Here is a 17,385-nt window from a genome sequence, read left to right as displayed (position 1 = left end):
GTATTTAAGTTACTAACAATATACATTTAGGAACTTGAAGACACTGGATCAGCAACAGCAGCAGAGCCTAGTACAGCTGAAGGAAGTCAAGGGAGATTAACAATGTGGCATCAAGGCAAGGATGGGGTGGGGAAATAAAGCTTTTCTTTTTTTTTTAATGCAAGTCTATATTAACAAGAACTGCCACTTTAACGTGGTGGAGGGGTTTGAGTACCCGAGTGACCCTAGGAACTATGTTGTCTGGGGCTATATGCTCCTGGTATGGTCTCCCAAGGCAAACAGGTCCTAGGCGACGGGTCAGACTAAGAGCGGTTCAAAACCCTTTAATGATGGAAAACATTGAGGACCGTGACGTCGCCCGGTATGGCCCAGCCGGGGACCCACCCTGGAGCAAGGCCTTTCCCCATGGGGTCCGGCCGGGCTCAGCCCAAAGGTGCGACGTGGGGCCACCTTCCCATGGGCTCACCACCTGCAGGAGGAACCATAAAGGGTCGGTGCGCAGAGGATCACAGAAACTAGTTCTAGGGACGTGGAACGTCACCTCGCTGGCGGGGAAGGACCCTGAGATCGTGCGTGAGGTTGAGAGGTTCCGACTAGAGATAGTCGGGATCACCTCTACGCACGGCTTTGGCTCTGGAACCACACTCCTTGAGAGAGGATGGACTCTTCACCACTCTGGAGTTGCCCATGGTGAGAGGCGGCGGGCTGGTGTGGGTTTGCTTATAGCTCCCCAGCTCTGCCGCCACGTGTTGGAGTTTACCCCAGTGAACGAGAGGGTCGTTTCCCTGCGCCTACGGGTCGGGGATAGGTCTCTCACTGTTGTTTGTGCCTACGGGCCGAACGGCAGTGCAGAGTACCCGACCTTCTTGGGGTCTCTGGGAGGGGTGCTGGAAAGTGCTCTGACTGGGGACTCTATCGTTCTACTGGGGGACTTCAACGCCCACGTGGGCAACGACAGTGACACCTGGAGGGGCGTGATTGGGAGAAACGGCCCCCCTGATCTGAACCCGAGCGGTGTTCAGTTATTGGACTTCTGTGCTAGTCACAGTTTGTCCATAACGAACATCATGTTCAAGCATAAGGGCATCAGTGTATGGAGAAGGCTTGGAACGGTTCATGATTCAAAGCATACCACATCTGTAAAACTCGGTGGAGGCAGTGTGATGGCATGGGCATGCATGGCTTCCAATGGCACGGTTCAAATAGTGTTTTTGATGTGACAAAAGACAGAAGCAGCTGGATGAATTCGGAAGTGTATAGGGATATATTGTCTGCTCAGATTCAGCCAAATTCAGCAAAGTTGATTGGACAGTGCTTCACTTTACAGATGGACAATGATCCAAAACATTCTGCAAAAACAACCCAGGAGTTTTTTTTAAGGCAAACAAGTTGAATATTCTGCAATGGCAAAATCAATGATCGCAACCTGATCCACCATGCATTGCACTTGCTGAAGACAAAACTTAAGGCAGAAAGTTCCAAGAACAAACACCTGAAGACAGCTCCAGGAAAGGCCTGGCAAAGCATCACAAAGGAGGAAACGGACCAATGATGCCTTCAGGACCACATCATCCGCAAAAAGCAGCGATGAGATCCCCAGCCCACCGAACTGCAACCCATCCCCACCCCGACTACGCCTTGATATCCTGTCCATAAAAGTTACAAACCGGATTGGTGACAAAGTGCAGACCTGGCAGAGGCCAAACCCCACCTGGAACGATTCCGACTTACTACCGAGAACCCGAACGCAGCTCTCACTTTGGACGTACAGGGATTGGATAACCCTTCCTGGATGCCGTTATGCTGAATTGCACTATTACTGATAAACCCCTATGGAGCGTCAAGACCAATTGCCCCAATCTCAAGGCCATATGTTTTCTGCAGCCTTTCTGTCTGTGTGTGCGCACGCGCGCTGAATCATCTAAGAACTAAGGGTTTTTGGATAACTTGTTAATATATTCCCCTAAAACGCATGATTATGCATGCATATTTAAATATTCATAAAACGTGTGATTTTATATGCAGTTTATAGAAAATTCCCCTCACACAGTAAGAATTCCAGCTCTCACAGACCTGGTAGTTTTTCCTTTTAAGAAGGCCTTCTGTTCTCCACTCATTACCTGTATTAATTGCACATGTTTGAACTTACCTGTCTAAAAGACACCTGTCCACACACTCAGACTCCAACCTCTCCACAATGGCCAAGACCAGAGAGCTGTGTAAGGACATCAGGGTTAAAATTGTAGACCTGCACAAGGCTGGGATGGGCTACAGGACAATAGGCAAGCAGCTTGGTGAGAAGGCAACAACAGTTCACGCAATTATTAGAAAATGGAAGAAGTTCAAGATGATGGTCGATCTCACCTCGTGGGGCATCAATGATCATGATCAAGAGGGTGAGGGATCAGCCCAGAACTACACGGCCGGACCTGGAACCGCAGTCTCAAAGAAAACCATTAAAAACACATTACGACGTCATGGATTAAAATCCTGCAGTGCACGCAATGTCCCCCTGCTCAAGCCAGCGCCTGTCCAGGCCCATCTGAAGTTTGCCAATGACCATCTCGATGATCCAGAGGAAGAATGGGAGAAGGTCATGTGGTCTGATGAGAATTTTTTTTAGCTTATTGGTCTAAACTCCACTCGCCATGTTTGGAAGAAGGATGAGTACGACCCCAAGAACACCATCTCAACCGTGAAGCATGGAGGTGTAAACATCATTCTTTGGGGATGTTTTTCTGCAAAGGGGACAGGAAGACTGCACCGTATTGAGGGGAGGATGGATGGGGCCATGTATTGCGAGGTCTTAGCCAACAACCTCCTTCCCTCAGTAAGAGCATTGAAGATGGGTCGGGGCTGGGTCTTGACAACGACCCAAAACACACAGCCAGGGCAACTAAGGAGTGGCTCCGTAAGTAGTATCTCAAGGTCCTGGAGTGGCCTAGCCAGTCTCCAGACCTGAACCCAATAGAAAATCTTTGGTGGGAGCTGAAAGTCTGTATAGCCCAGCGACAGCCCCGAAACCTGAAGGATCTGGAGAAGGTCTGTATGGAGGAGTGGGCCAAAATCCCTGCTGCAGTGTGTGCAAACCTGGTCAAGAACTACAGGAAACTTATAATGTCTAATTGCAAACAAAGGTTTCTGTACCAAACATTAAGTTCTGCTATTCTCATGTATCAAATACTGATGTCATGCAATAAAATGCAAATTAATTACTTAAAATCATACAATGTGATTTTCTGGATTTTTGTTTTAGATTCCTTCACTCAGTTGAAGAGTACCTATGATATAAATTACAGACTTCTACATGCTTTGTAAGTAGGAAAACCTTCAAAATCAGCAGTGTATCAAATACTTGTTCTCCCCACTGTATATAAATACAGGTGCTGGTCATAAAATTTTAATATCATCAACAAGTTGATTTATTTCAGTAAACTACTTTCAAAAAGTGAAACATGTATAATATATACATTCATTCCACACAGACTGATACATTTGAAGTGTTTATTTCTTTTAATTTTGATGATTATAACCGATAACTAATGAAAACCACAAATTCAGTATCTGAGAAATTTTATATTGTGAAAAGATTCAATATTAAAGACCCCTGGTGCCACACTAAATCAGCTAATTAACCCAAAACACCTGCAAAGGCCTTTAAATAGTCGCTCAGTCTAGTTCTGTAGGCAACACAATCATGGGGAAGACTGCTGACTTGACGGCTGTCCAAAAGACGACCATTGACACCTTGCACAAGGAGGGCAAGACACAAAAGGTCATAGCAAAAGCGGCTGGCTGTTCACAGAGCTGTGTCCAAGCACATTAGAGGCGAAGGGAATGGAAAAAAAAGAGAAAAAAAAAAGTGTACAAGCAATAGAGATAAGTGCACCCTGGAGAGGATTGTGAGGGACCCATTCAAAAATGTGAGGGAGATTCACAAAGAGTGGACTGCAGCTGGAGTCAGTGCTTCAGGAACCACCACGCACAGACGTATGCAAAACATGGGTTTCAGCGATCGCATTCCTTGTGTCAAGCCACTCTTGAACAAGACACAGCGTCAGAAGCGTCTCGCCTGGGCTAAAGACAAAAAGGTGCTGAGTTATGTTCTCTGATTAAAGTAAATTTAGCATTTTTCCTTTGGCAATCAAGGTCCCAAAGTCTGGAGGAAGAGAGGAGAGGCACAGAATCCACATTGCTTGAAGTCCAGTGTAAAGTTTCCACAGTCAATGATGGTTTGGGATGCCATGTCATCTGCTGGTGTTGGTCCACTGTGTTTTCTGAGGTCCAAGGTCAACGCAGCCATCTACCAGGAAGTTTTAGAGCACTTCATGCTGCCTGCTGCTGGCCAACTTTATGGAGATGCAGTTTTCATTTTCCAACAGGACCTGCACACAGTGCCAAAGCTACCAGTACCTGGTTTAAGGACCATGGTATCTCTGTTCTTAATTGGCCAGCAAACTCGGCTGACCTTAACCCTACAGGAAAACTATGGGGTATTGTGAAGAGGAAGATGCGATAAGCCAGACCCCACAATGCAGAAGCGCTGAAGGCCACTATCAGAGCAACCTGGGCTCTCATAACACCTGAGCAGTGCCAGACTGATCGACTACATGCCACGCCGCATTGCTGCAGTAATTCAGGCAAAAGGAGCCCCAACTAAGTTGAGTGCTGTACATACTTTTCAGTTGGCCAACATTTCTAAAAATATTTATTTTTTATTGGTCTTAAGTAATATTCAAATTTTCAGAGATACTGATTTTGGGATTTTCATTAGTTGTCAGTTATAATCATGACAATTAAAATAATTAATCATTTGAAATATATCAGTCTGTGTGTAATGAATGAATATAATATACAAGTTTCACTTTTTGAATGGAATTACTGAAATAAATATTTTTGATGATATTCAAATTTTATGACCAGCACCTGTATAAATACAGTACAGGCCAAAGGTTTGGACACCTTCTCATTCAATGAGTTTCCTTTATATTAATGACTATTTACATTGTAGATTCTCACTGAAGGCATCAAAACTATGAATGAACACATGTGGAATGATGTACTTCACAGTGTGAAATAACAGAAAACATGTCTTATATTCTAGTTTCTTCAAATTAGCCACCCTTTGCTCTGATTGCCAAGAGTGGGCAAAGCAGTATTCTCTTGATGAGCTTCAAGAGGTAGTCACCTGAAATGGTTTTCCAACAGTCTTGAAGGAGTTCCCAGAGATGCTTAACACTTGTTGAACCTTTTGCCTTCACTCTGCGGTCCAGCTCTCGATTGGGTTCAGGTCATCTGTCGCAGCACTCCATCACTCTCCTTCTTGGTCACATAGCCCTTACACAGCCTGGAGGTGTGTTTGGGTCATTGTCCTGTTGAAAGATAAATGGTGGTCCAACTAAACACAAACCGGATGGGATGTCACTGCAGGATGCTGTGGTAGCCATGCTGGTTCAGTATGCCTTCAATTTTGAATAAATCCCCAACAGTGTCACCAGCAAAGCACCATCACACCTCCTCCACCACGCTTCACGGTGGGAACCAGGCATGTAGAATCCATCCGTTCACCTTTTGTGTCGCACAAAGACACTGCTGTTGGAACCAAAGATCTTACATTTGTACTCATCAGACCAAAGCACAGATTTCCACTGGTCTAATGTCCATTCCTTGTGTTTATTGGCCCAAACAAATCTCTTCTTCTTGTTGCCTCTTCTTAGCAGTGGTTTCCTAGCAGCTACTTGACCATGAAGGCCTGATTCACACAGTCTCCTCTTAACAGTTGTTCTAGAGAGGTCTGCTGCTAGAACTGTGTGGAATTCAGCTGGTCTCTAATCTGATCTGCTGTTAACCTGCGATTTCTGAGGTTGGTGACTCGGATTAACTTATCCTCAGCAGCAGAGGTGACTCTTGGTCTTCTTTTCCTGGGGCGTAATAACGGCCACTCGTTTCTCTTTACTTAGCTGATTGGTTCTTGCCATAATATGAATTCTAACAGTTGTCCAATAGGGCTGTCGGCTGTGTATCAGCCTGAATTCTGCACAACACAACAGATGGTCCCAATACAAATAAGGGAAAGATATTCCACTAAATGAACCCTGACAAGGCACACATGTGAAGTGAAAACCATTTCAGGTAACTACCTCATGAAGCTCATTGATCGAACACCAAGGGTTCACAGCACTATCAAAAAAAGCAAAGGGTGGCTACTTTGAGGAATCTAAAATATAAGATGTTTTCAGTTGCTTCACACTTTTTTGTTAAGTACATAATTCCATGTGTTCATTCATAGTTTTGATGCCTTCAGTGAGAATCTACAATATAAATAGTCATGAAAATAAAGAAAACACATTGAGTGAGAAGGTGTCCAAACTTTTGGCCTGTACTGTGTGTACATACATACTATTTTCTGATAACCTCCTAATTATACCCTGTTTCAAATTATGTTTCTGCTTAATGGATGATTAGTCTTTTGCTTGCACAACTGTAAGAAAATATATTTGGCTGAAGGGATCCATCCATTTTCAATTTAGAAAGATCAAACATTAAATTTTCTTAACGGTGCCGGCATCTCAGTGAGCAAGCATAATCGTGATTCAGTTATGCATGTTTTGTTTCCGTGGTTTTTTTACCCAAATGTTTTGTTCAGCTGGGATGCAATAAATTAACAATGTGTTGCCAAAACAGGTGGTCACCTGGTTTCAATGTCATGTGTTCGTATAAATATAATCAGAAGCACTCCATCATTATACATTTTTTGTAATGAAGGCACATGCATTTCTCACCACAGCAAGTGTCAAATTCTGTTCAACTTTTTATGCCCCAAGAAAACAGGGTTTTGCAGGATCAGGCACACATCAAGAAATAAGCTCATTCTAAAACAGTGACAAATATTAGAGATTTTATCTTAATTGCAAATTACATAACCATCCACTGGTCTAGGTCCAAAATATATATGAAACCCTCACTTTAACTAATATTTAAGCAGCAAGACCATCCCCTATTTTTATTGGAGTTCCAATTGATCAAATTTCAACCTCTCCTTTACCTGCCTCCTCCACCCAGTTTGGCAATAGCCTCTCCTTTACAATGGCACATATGTCAGTGAAAATGTAATCTTCCTGATTGGCATCAATCTGAAAAATTTTAAAGATAAGGGATCTGTGCAGTACTCAATGTCCATTAACAAGGCATCAGGAAAAGTTATGGTAGTGAAGTCCAAAGAAAATACAGCTCCGAATCTAAATTGTTCATAATTTAAATGTATTCTCTATTATTCTACAATGTGGCAAATAGCAAAAAGAACAAAAACTCCCTAGAATGGGTTGACGCCTCCAAACATTTGACAGGTACTGTATATACAGCTCCGAAAAAAATTTAGACCGCTGCACCGTTTTTTTTCCCCCTTTCCAAAAAAAGTTGAAACGTTTTGAGTAAGGAAAAGCGTACAATTTGCAGTGTTCTCTTAATTTAACACTTCTGTTCCTCACTCAAAACCTTCCTTTGACTTTTTTGGAAAGGAAAGAAAAAGGTGCAGTGGTCTCTTAATTTTTTCTAGAGCTATATATATATATGCGAGCCAAAGCATCTGGTATATCAGCAGCGATACATTTGAATTAGGAATGGTTGTGGCGCATTATGGTTTTGTCTGTTTGAATGGGAGCTGTGCTCAACAATGAGTAGGGAGAATAGAGAGGTCCTACCATGACAATAAGTGCCCTCTTCTGGTAGAAATTGGCAATTGGAGTGATATTGTGCTTAAGGTTTAAGCGATTCTCAATGGCATGGGTGTTATCATCAGGTGACCCTGCAGTATGGCTCTCTTCAAGATGTTGGTGAAGCTGCTGATAAGAGCAGGCCAGTATAAATGGACTATCACTATGTGCAGAAATATCCACTAAACAGAAATACATAACATGTACAACATTGGTATATGTTTTTCTACAGTACATTCGCATAGAGGATCTTCGGTATATAGACCAGTACTGATTGCTGTAGTATTTTGTTAGCTTCAGGCAGTAGGACAGTGTTTGCCTATGTTTAGTGAGGAATGTGGCATCAGCCTGCCTGTCTAAGCAGACTGATGGAACACAGAAAACCTTTTTTTAAACACTGGTCCAATACAGATGAATACAGAGACAAACAGTATATTACGGTTTTAAAGCCAGGGAGCTTAAGAGTTCAATTTTCAGGGCTCAGGATCACATGGGCAGACAATATCTCATTGTCATCTTTTTATATTTGGAAATGTGTTAGAAGTGCAGCAATTCGATGTCATTAATCTCTTTGTCTCACTTTACCATTCCTTAAACCTAAACAGATTTTACCCTAAACAAAACATTTCCAGTAAAAACTTACAAATACCCTTCAATCATTGTTTGGAAGCTTAGATCAGACAATTATTATACTTCATATTTAACTGAAAACATGACACGTCTTCAATTCACTTTGATCTGAATTAGCTACTTTGTTGGTGCTTCACATTTCCTGGTACATCTGCATATCAGCAAATCCAAAACGGCCTCCAGTGCTGGTTGACCCTGAATCCAATTGATTACCAAGTGGTCAGTATCCTGAACCCTATCTGTTTTCCACTCCTTTACATTAGGACCTGTTCAAGCATGAATCTCAACAAGAACTCAGCATATATCTGTACCAAATGTTGTTCTTGTGTTCCCAATGGCAACTCTTGTGCATTAACCTGCTCCACACTAAAGGAGGCTTCAACCTTGTCTTAATTTGTAAAACACAATAAAACATCTATATCAGCTGAACTAATGATATTACTATGTAGTCTTTTTTGGAAACATGAGTTACTTATAGAAGCAATCAGCTTCCACCTAAACACATTGAAGTGCAAATCAATCCACCCACATTGCCAGGCATCAACCAAAGTGACACCCACCAAGCGCAACCCCCCTGAAAGAGGGCCGAGTATTGCCAGCAGCGTAAAGCCCAACTGCACAAGTGCACAACAAAGAGACATCAAGCCAGTGACTCTTCCCTCGAAAGGCATTGGAGGGAGGGCATGCCAGTGGCGACAAGAGCCCACCTGGCAAGACAGCAAGGGTGGACAGTATCAAGCCCACTGGTCACCTTCACGCCCCCGGGCCAGGCTACACCTAATTATAAACCGTGCCGTAGAGATGAGTTTTTAGTAGACACTTGAAAGTTTGCACTGAGTTTGCATTTCTAACCTTAATTGGCAGATCATTCCACAGTATTGGAGCTCTATGAGAAAAGGCCCTAGAAATTCTAGGTTACATGTAGGTATGTATGGCTGGATCATTTCAGCAAGATAAGTAGGAGCAAGTCCATGTATTGATTTATAGGTTAAGAGTAAAACCTTAAAATCATCCCTAACCCTAACAGGCAGCCAATGTAAGGACGCTAGGACAGGAGTAATGTGCTAAAAAAAATTGTTCTAGTTAATAATTTTTTCTGGATAACCAGAGAGAAGAGCATTGCAGTAATCTAGTCTAGAAGTAACAAAAGCATGGATTCATTTTTCTGCATCAGTTTTTTGCAATGTTTCGAAGATGAAAATAAGCAACTAGAGACATTTTATATGTTCTTCAAAGGACAGGTCAGGGTCAAGGGTAACGCCAAGGTTTTTTACAGTTTTTTGGGATACGACCATGCAGCCGTCGAGGTTCACAGTGAGATCTGCTAACAACGCTATTTGTTTCTTGGGTCCTAAAATGAGCATTTCTGTTCTCCTTGAGTTTAAGAGCAAGAAATTCTCTGATATTCCTAATATCTGAAACGCATGCTTCCAAAGTAGCTAATTTAGGGGCTTCTCCATGCTTCATTGAAATATATAACTCATCAGCGTAACAGTGAAAGTTTACATTGTGATTTCGGATTACATCGCCCAGAGGGAGCATATATAGTGAGAACAATAATGGGCCCAGAACCGAGCCTTGAGGAACACCAAAGCATACCTTTGACTTGTCAGAGGATATACCATCCACACTAACAAACTGATATCTTTCAGATAAATAAGATTTAAACCAGCCTAGAATATGTCCTGTTGTGGAAATTTCTTTATACAATGTATTCTCACTGATTAAAGGACTGAGTCCCACTGTTTAGATAGGTAGAGGAATGTGGGGGATCTGGCATTTGCTTAGGGGGCATCATTGACTGGTATCAGCTGATGAAAGGGTTACTCTTTATCTCCTTATTGGTTTTAACTCACCAGGGCATCTATTGTCTGTTCGGGTTCGGTTGGAACCCTTAAAGTTGAAGAAGGTATTTATGGCGGGAAGGAGAGCTGTCCTTTGTGTGAAGCTTTGGGTAAACACTACAGTAAACATTATGGCAGGAAGGATAAGGTGGGGGAAGATAGCGTTTGACTTGTGCGATGGAACAAAGGGAATGTGTCCTGATTGAGCTGGAATGTCCAGGATTTGTCACACCTCTTCGGTCTTTAAATACTGTCAATTACCTGTTTTTATTCAGAGACTATCCACTGTTACCTTGTAACCTGTATACTTTCTCCTTGCAAGTAAATTAAAACAGTTTATTGTGCAACTGATTTCTCCTGTCTTACCTACCATTTTCATAGAACTATTTGGACTTTAGAAATTGCCATCACAGTCCACGTTGCCATTTCCAGTCTCTCTAAGAGAAGGGAGTGATCAATAGTGTCAAAAGCAGCACTAAGATCAAGAAGCGACAGGACGGATGTGGAACCTTTGTCTGAGGCCATTAGAAGCTCATTTGTTACCTTCACGAGTGCAGTCTCAGTACTATGATGGGATCTGAAACCGGACTGGAGTATTTCATACATTTTATTTGTCTTTAGGAAGGCATTCAGTTGTTGGGAACCACATTAAGATCGAGAGGAACGGGAGGTTTGATATTGGCCTACAATTGTTTAATATGTCGGGATCCAGATTCGATTTTTTTAGAAGAGGCTTAATTTCCGCTATTTTTAGTGAGTTTGGTACACATCCGGAGGAAAGGGAGCAATTTATTATGTTCAGCATTGGCTGACCTAGCACAGGAAATAGCTCCTTAAATAATTTTGTTGGAATCAGGTCTAGCTGAGAGTTTGTGGTTTAGAACTCATTACAAATTTTGTAAGTGTGTCGAGCGATACGGTATCAAAAAATTCAAGTGTCCCCATTGACCCCTGGTCAGGGAGTTTTAGGAGATTTTGAGGACCATAACTATGAGGAGTCACTTATGTTTTCTAATGGTGATTCTCTTTTCATCAAAGTAGTTCAATGTATTCATTACAACAAGTGAAGACTCACTTCACTTTCTAAGCTTTGATGTTTTGTTAACTTTGCAACTGTATCAAAGAGAAATTATGGATTGTTTTTGTTCACCTCAATCAGGTTGGAGAAATAAGCTGATCGAGCAGACGTGAGTGATTTTCGGTATTGTAGTGTACGGTCTATCCAGGCTAGTCTAAATACTTCAACTTGGAGCGCCACTTTTGCTCCAATTTTCTGGAGGCTAGCTTAAGTGCTCTAGTATTGTCTGTGTACCAGGGAGCACGTTTTTTTTTGTTACGTATTTCTTTAGTTTTTAGTGGTGCAACGGTGTCAAATGTATTTCGCAGTGTTGAGTGTTGATCGTTTGCAGATTTATTTACTCTGCCGTTAATGAGAGAACTTGTAAGAATATCAAGGAATCTATTTGTAGTCCGAGAATTTATAGTACGGCTTTTGAAACACATTGATTGGGGGGCAAGTGGATTTCTTGTTTTAACGGTAAATGTAATAAGACAGTGATCTGATAATCCTGGATTTTGGGGGGAAATTATTCGATCTACAATATCTATTTCTCGTGACAGGACTAAATCTAAGGTGTGATTGTGGCAATGTGTTGGACCTGAGACATGTTGGATAATTGAGTCAATTATGGCTTCAAAGGCTTTTTGAAGAGGATCATTGGACTTCTCCATATGAAATCTCCAAATATTTAATACCATCTGCCATGACTACAAGGTTTTACAAGAATTCTGGAAACTCAGTGAGGAACATTGTGTATGGCCTGGGTGGCCTATAAATAGTAGCTATGTAAAACGATTTATCAGCCTGGTTAACCTTCATTAGTAAAACATCAAAAGAATGTAATTTTATATTTACTGTCGTAAATATTAGCGACACCCCCTCCTTTTCGGGATGCACGAGGGATATGATCACTAGTATAACCAAGAGGAGAGGCCTCATTTAAGATTTTAATATTTATTTGTGACCAAGGTGGAGAAAGGCTTTATCTTAATAAGGTTGTTTTTGTTAGCACTACCTTGTTTAACTTTTCTCAGCCTGGAACGAGTCACAGTGGCAATAGGTAAAGCTGTACTAACTACTCTGGCTAAGCTATCGACAGACTCCACTATGCTTGCAGGCTGGCTAACAGGGTGCAGGTCAGGCCGCAGGCTCATGTTAAGGCTATAGGAGTGAGACTTCTGTCAATGTTCCTAGATAAAAGAAGAGCACCACTCCAGCTAGGATGGATTCCGTCGCCCCTCAGATCAGGCCGGGGCCTATTTCTGGGACAGTCCCAAAAAGAAAGCCAGTTATCTACAAACTCTACCTCCTGTGATGGGCAGAACTCGGTTTTCAACAAGCGATTGAGTCTGCTGTAGAGCTCGTCACCACCCCTAGCTGGGAGGGGGCCGACATCTTTCTAGCTAGTTTACACGCTGATGCCATGTTCTGCTTCAACATGCCATCCTCTGACTGTTTCATCCTAACGTCGTTGGTGCCAATGTGAATATCAATATCTCTGTACTCTCTATACTTGCCAGTTTTAGACTTTGCTAGCACCAACCCCACATTAGCGGCTACGTCGGTGGCTCTGCCCCCCGATAAACAGTGTACGATCGCCGGCTCTGCCCCCCGATAAACAGTGTACGATCGCCGGCTGATTCTTTAGTCTAATACTGCGGGTAATGGAATCGCCACTGACTACATTTTTCAGTTTTTCAAGGCCACCGGTAGAAAATGCCTGCCGATCACTCCCCTCCGAAGACGGCTCAGGCCTTGACTCCGACTCCAGTGGGGAAAACCTGTTGAAAGTCTCAGTTGGTTTAAGCAACGATTAAGGTTTAACTGGTCGACAGCATTTCTTCCCAGTGACCAAGAGAAAGTTCTGGCCCGGCTGCAGGAGCTGTGCCGGGGGGCTAACAAAACTATTGTTTCTTCCTGGTGGCACTGACGCAGTTTTTTCTATTTCTACACTAGCATAATCCTTGCCTGACATTTGCGTCAGAAGCCGAGCCGCTAACTCTGCTATCTTTAACTGAAGACGATAGGTCTCCTCTGTGTTGTTGCTACAACCATTACAGTGATAAGGCATTGTAATGATACTTAGCCTCGGGTGTTCAGGGGTGAGTAGTTCTGTTAATTATGTCCAAAAAGAGTCCCGGTGTAGTAAAGTTGGGTAAGAGGTCAACAGAAAAATATTGCGTTGGTAAAACTCTTAAAATAGAGTTTTGACAATCCGCAATCTCAACAATCCCACAATGGAGTTGTGAAAACAGGGTTTTTTCATAATTTAGATTTATTCTATTATTCTACAATGTGGTAAATGGCAAAAAGAAAGAAAACTCCCTCGAATGGGTTGACACGTCCAAACTTTTGACAGGTACGGTATATACAGCTCTGGATTTTTTTTTTTAGACCAGTGCACCTTTTTTCCCCCTTTCCAAAAAAGTTGAAGAAAAGTTTTGAGTAAGGAAAAGCGTACAATTTAACCCTTTTGTTCCTCACTCAAAACCTTCAAAAGAAAAAGGTGCAGCTGTATATTAAAAGATATTTACATGTATAAAAGTACAGTGGGAACACTGACAGACTTGGGTACTCATAAGTTTGCATACCCTGGCAGAAATTGACATTTTGGCATTGATTTTGAAAATATGACTGATCATGCAAAAATATTTATTTTATTGAAGGATAGTGATTATATTAATTTATTATCACAGTTGGCTGGCTTCTTTTTAAATCATAAGGATAACAGAAATCACCCAAATGTCCCTGATCGTATGTTTACATACCCTTGAACGTTTGGCCTTGTTACAGTCACACAAGGTGACACATACAGGTGAAAATGGCAATTAAAGGAGAATCTCCTACACCTGTGGATTCAAGGAGTGTCGGTCTAGTCAAGGAGCACAAAATTACGATACTTGAACTAAAATTAGCTGCTTGGTCAAGTTGCCAGAAATAAGCCTTTACTGCACCAACAACTGCCGGATAACACCTTGACACACCTCACAGCTTCTGGCACACTATTTGGAGTGATGAGACCAAAATAGAGATTTATGGTCACAACCATAAGCGCTATGTTTGGAGAGGGGTCAACAAGGCCTACAGTGAACAGAATACCATCCCCACTATGAAGCATGGAGATGGCTCACTGATGTTTTGCGGGTATGTGAGCTCTAAAGGCACAGGGAATCTTGTGATGGCAAGATGAATGCAGCATGTTATTAGAAAGTACTGGCAGACAATTTGCATTCTTCTGCGCGAAAGCTGACCACTTTCCAGCACGACAATGACCCTAAGCACAAGCCCCAGTGGTTACAGCAGAAAAAGTTGAATGTTCTGGAGTGGCCATCACAGTCTCCTGACCTTAATATCATTGAGCCACTCTGGGGAGATCTCAAACACGCGGTTCATGCAAGACAACCAAAGACTTTGCAGACCGGGAGGCATTTTGCCAAGATGAACGGGCAGCTATACCACCTACAAGAATTCAGGGCCTCATAGACAACTATTACAAAGACTGCACGCTGTCATTGATGCTGCAGTATTAAGAACTGCAGACTTTTGAACAGGGGACTGCTCACTCATGTTCTCTTTACAAATGGTACATATTACCAATTATTCAAGGGTATGCAAACTTTTGAGCACAACTGTACATTTGACTGAAATAACCACAATAAGTTATTTTTTACAACTGTAGGTAACATCAGCGATCAATTATATGCGTATCACTCCCAATTATTTGGAGCCCAATTTTTTATGCCCTTGGCTCATGCACAACAATTCCTCAGCAGGTGTGGGATAGTCAAGGACTATCAGACATGTTTCCTCCAAGCACATCTCCCCAAGCTGGCCTGTTGCTTATCACAATGCCTGCTCAATGTGGGGGCTTTTTGCAGGCACAAACAGTTGAGGCTAACGCATTCCCCAGCTTTACAATCATGATTGAGATTGCAAGCACCCATCCTTCCCCCAATGAGTTGCCAGAGAGTGACATGACTTTTACCCAACCGTCAGCAGAGCTGAGCCAAATTGTGGCCACAGGATTTGAACACAAGGCAGTGACTTAGACCACTGTGTCTATCTAGATACATTTTCAAGATTTTCAGGTTCTCACTCCAAAGTGAAGAGTCCCAAAGCAAAATAGGGGGGAACATTGACTGTCACCCACATGCTACAACACAATTGTATCACAATAATGTCATTGAAATTAATGCGCATACAAATTATTCACAGAGAGCAAACAGTTGTAACTATTCAGTTCCATGAAGAACAGGTTGTTTATAGAACACTCAATTGAGGGTTCTACAAAGAGCCCTCATGAATGGGTTCTAATTGGCAGAAAAAGGATGCTTTGGAACCTTAACAGTGTGTGTTTGAAAAAAGAAGAGGCTATCTACCTGCTCCTCAAAGGTAAATGCTTCTGCAGTTTCATGTGGGAACCCATCCACAATGAACCTGCTGGCACCTTGATGCTTGATGAACTGTTGCTTCAATTCCTCAATCGTTGTCTCCTGAAGAATAACATGGTGCATGTCAACAAAAAAAAAACAATTCATATTGAAGGTTAGTCCACAGTAAATTTGAAGCTGATCGCCTATTACCCTGTCCCATATTACCAGGTCATGCTTCAAAGATGGTTTGGACATTTTTAGATTTGGAAATCCTGATTTTCCAGAAATCCAGAGGAACTTATTCCACCTTGAAAACTGAAAGCTTCCAAAAGTATCTTTGATAACCAGGACTTTACAACATTAGTTAGATATAAGTTTAGCAGTGGATATTTTGTTGTTTGGCAAGTGAGCAACAACTGGCATCCTACCTGGATTGCCAACTCCCTGTTGGCAATGATCTTAGCAAGGAGTTCCCACTTCCCTACAGGCATCAGGTAAGAGCTGGGCCCGCAGAATCTCACCTACAGACACTTTTTGCAATTTTGGCAGTTTGGGTGCCCTTCCCACTTCCTGGTCCTCCTAAAGTAATAAAAAAGTAATGAGACTGACACAGTAGATGCAAATATACATCAGAACCAAATTCTGACTCATTACTAATTTTTACCACTAGAACTTACCAAAGACAAAAATACATCATACCCCTAAATAAGCCTGTTGGACTCGGTCATATCAGAGTCACTCTCAATTGAGAACTGGGCTTGAATAGGAGGTTGGCGTTCATAACAGAATGATCCAGGACTAGAACCTGGGACAGGGATTACCAACCTCTACAAACCAGATGTTAAAGGAAAGTAAAATAAACAATTGTCAAATAAAGCAACAACAGAATAGTCCTCTAAACTCTCAGAGCCATCAATCAAACACTGACATTTTTTGAATAAAAGTATTGACCAATAGTTATTCCTCCAGTTAAGAGGAATAAAAATAAGAAAACTGTTAGAAAAAAAAAGTATAAGGTTAGATAGTTGGTCAATCACATCAATTTACCCAGAGCGGTAGAATTCTTCCCATGTCCAATGCTTATTGGGGGTAGTGACTTTTGCTCTGGAGACATATGTTCCCGGACACATGTTCAGGCCATCCGAGCTCACGCACCTTCTGCAGGCAGCTCTCCAGGAAGCCTACAGGGTCCTCGCAGGGCGATGATAATTCAGCATTGTAACAATGTGTCGTCGTGGCATGTGTCAAAAAAGGAGTCAGATGCAGGGAGTAATTGTATTGCGTTCTTCTTTCAATTGGCACGCAGTAAACAAATAGCGCACAAGCGCAACCCAATAGTGCGCTGCTAAATCCAGAACGACATAGAACAATACCTCACAAAGACGCCCAGAAACACAGGAACTAATATAGGCAACCTAATGAGGGAATGGACACCAGGTGTGTGCAATAACAAGACATGACAGTACCGTGGGAGGAGGAGCGGCGTGACTAGAAGGCCGGCGATGACGCACGCCGAACACCACGCCGGGGGGGTGAGCAAAAAAGTAGTTCCGATACAGTTTAAAAACATGAAAACATCTAAAATGAAATAGTTATAGTTAAATATATATATATATATATATATATATATATATATGAATGAAATAACAAAACTGAAAATAGATGATGATTGTGAATTTAAAAAAAAAATATATATATATATATTTCCCTGCTACTGCCTCCCCAAGAACTGGAATAAAAAGCAATACACTCACTTTCCCTCTTCA

The 17,385-nt window shown here is 42.1% G+C and overlaps 1 protein-coding gene across 2 annotated transcripts in view; it reads right to left on the bottom strand.

Annotated features, from left to right (window-relative positions):
- ak5l (adenylate kinase 5, like) overlaps positions 1–16,862 on the bottom strand; it is a 43,064-nt gene extending 26,202 nt beyond the window's left edge. The window contains exons 1-3 of one of the 2 annotated variants that reach the window (XM_020044517.2): positions 16,775–16,862; positions 16,048–16,198; positions 15,626–15,739 (exon numbers count right to left, since the gene is read on the bottom strand). In XM_020044517.2, coding sequence (XP_019900076.1) covers positions 15,626–15,739; positions 16,048–16,110 — 177 coding nt within the window. In that variant the 5' untranslated portion in view covers positions 16,111–16,198; positions 16,775–16,862. Of the gene's footprint in view, positions 1–15,625; positions 15,740–16,047; positions 16,199–16,318; positions 16,393–16,774 lie in introns of those variants that run through there. The other variant, XM_020044518.2, reaches the window with a different exon arrangement.
- Positions 16,863–17,385: the final 523 nt, after the last annotated feature.

Source organism: Esox lucius, chromosome 13 (assembly GCF_011004845.1).
Source record: "Esox lucius isolate fEsoLuc1 chromosome 13, fEsoLuc1.pri, whole genome shotgun sequence".
NCBI lineage: Eukaryota > Metazoa > Chordata > Actinopteri > Esociformes > Esocidae > Esox > Esox lucius.
The sequence above is the reverse complement of the archived record's forward strand: the minus strand, read 5'-3'. Positions and strand labels throughout refer to the sequence as shown.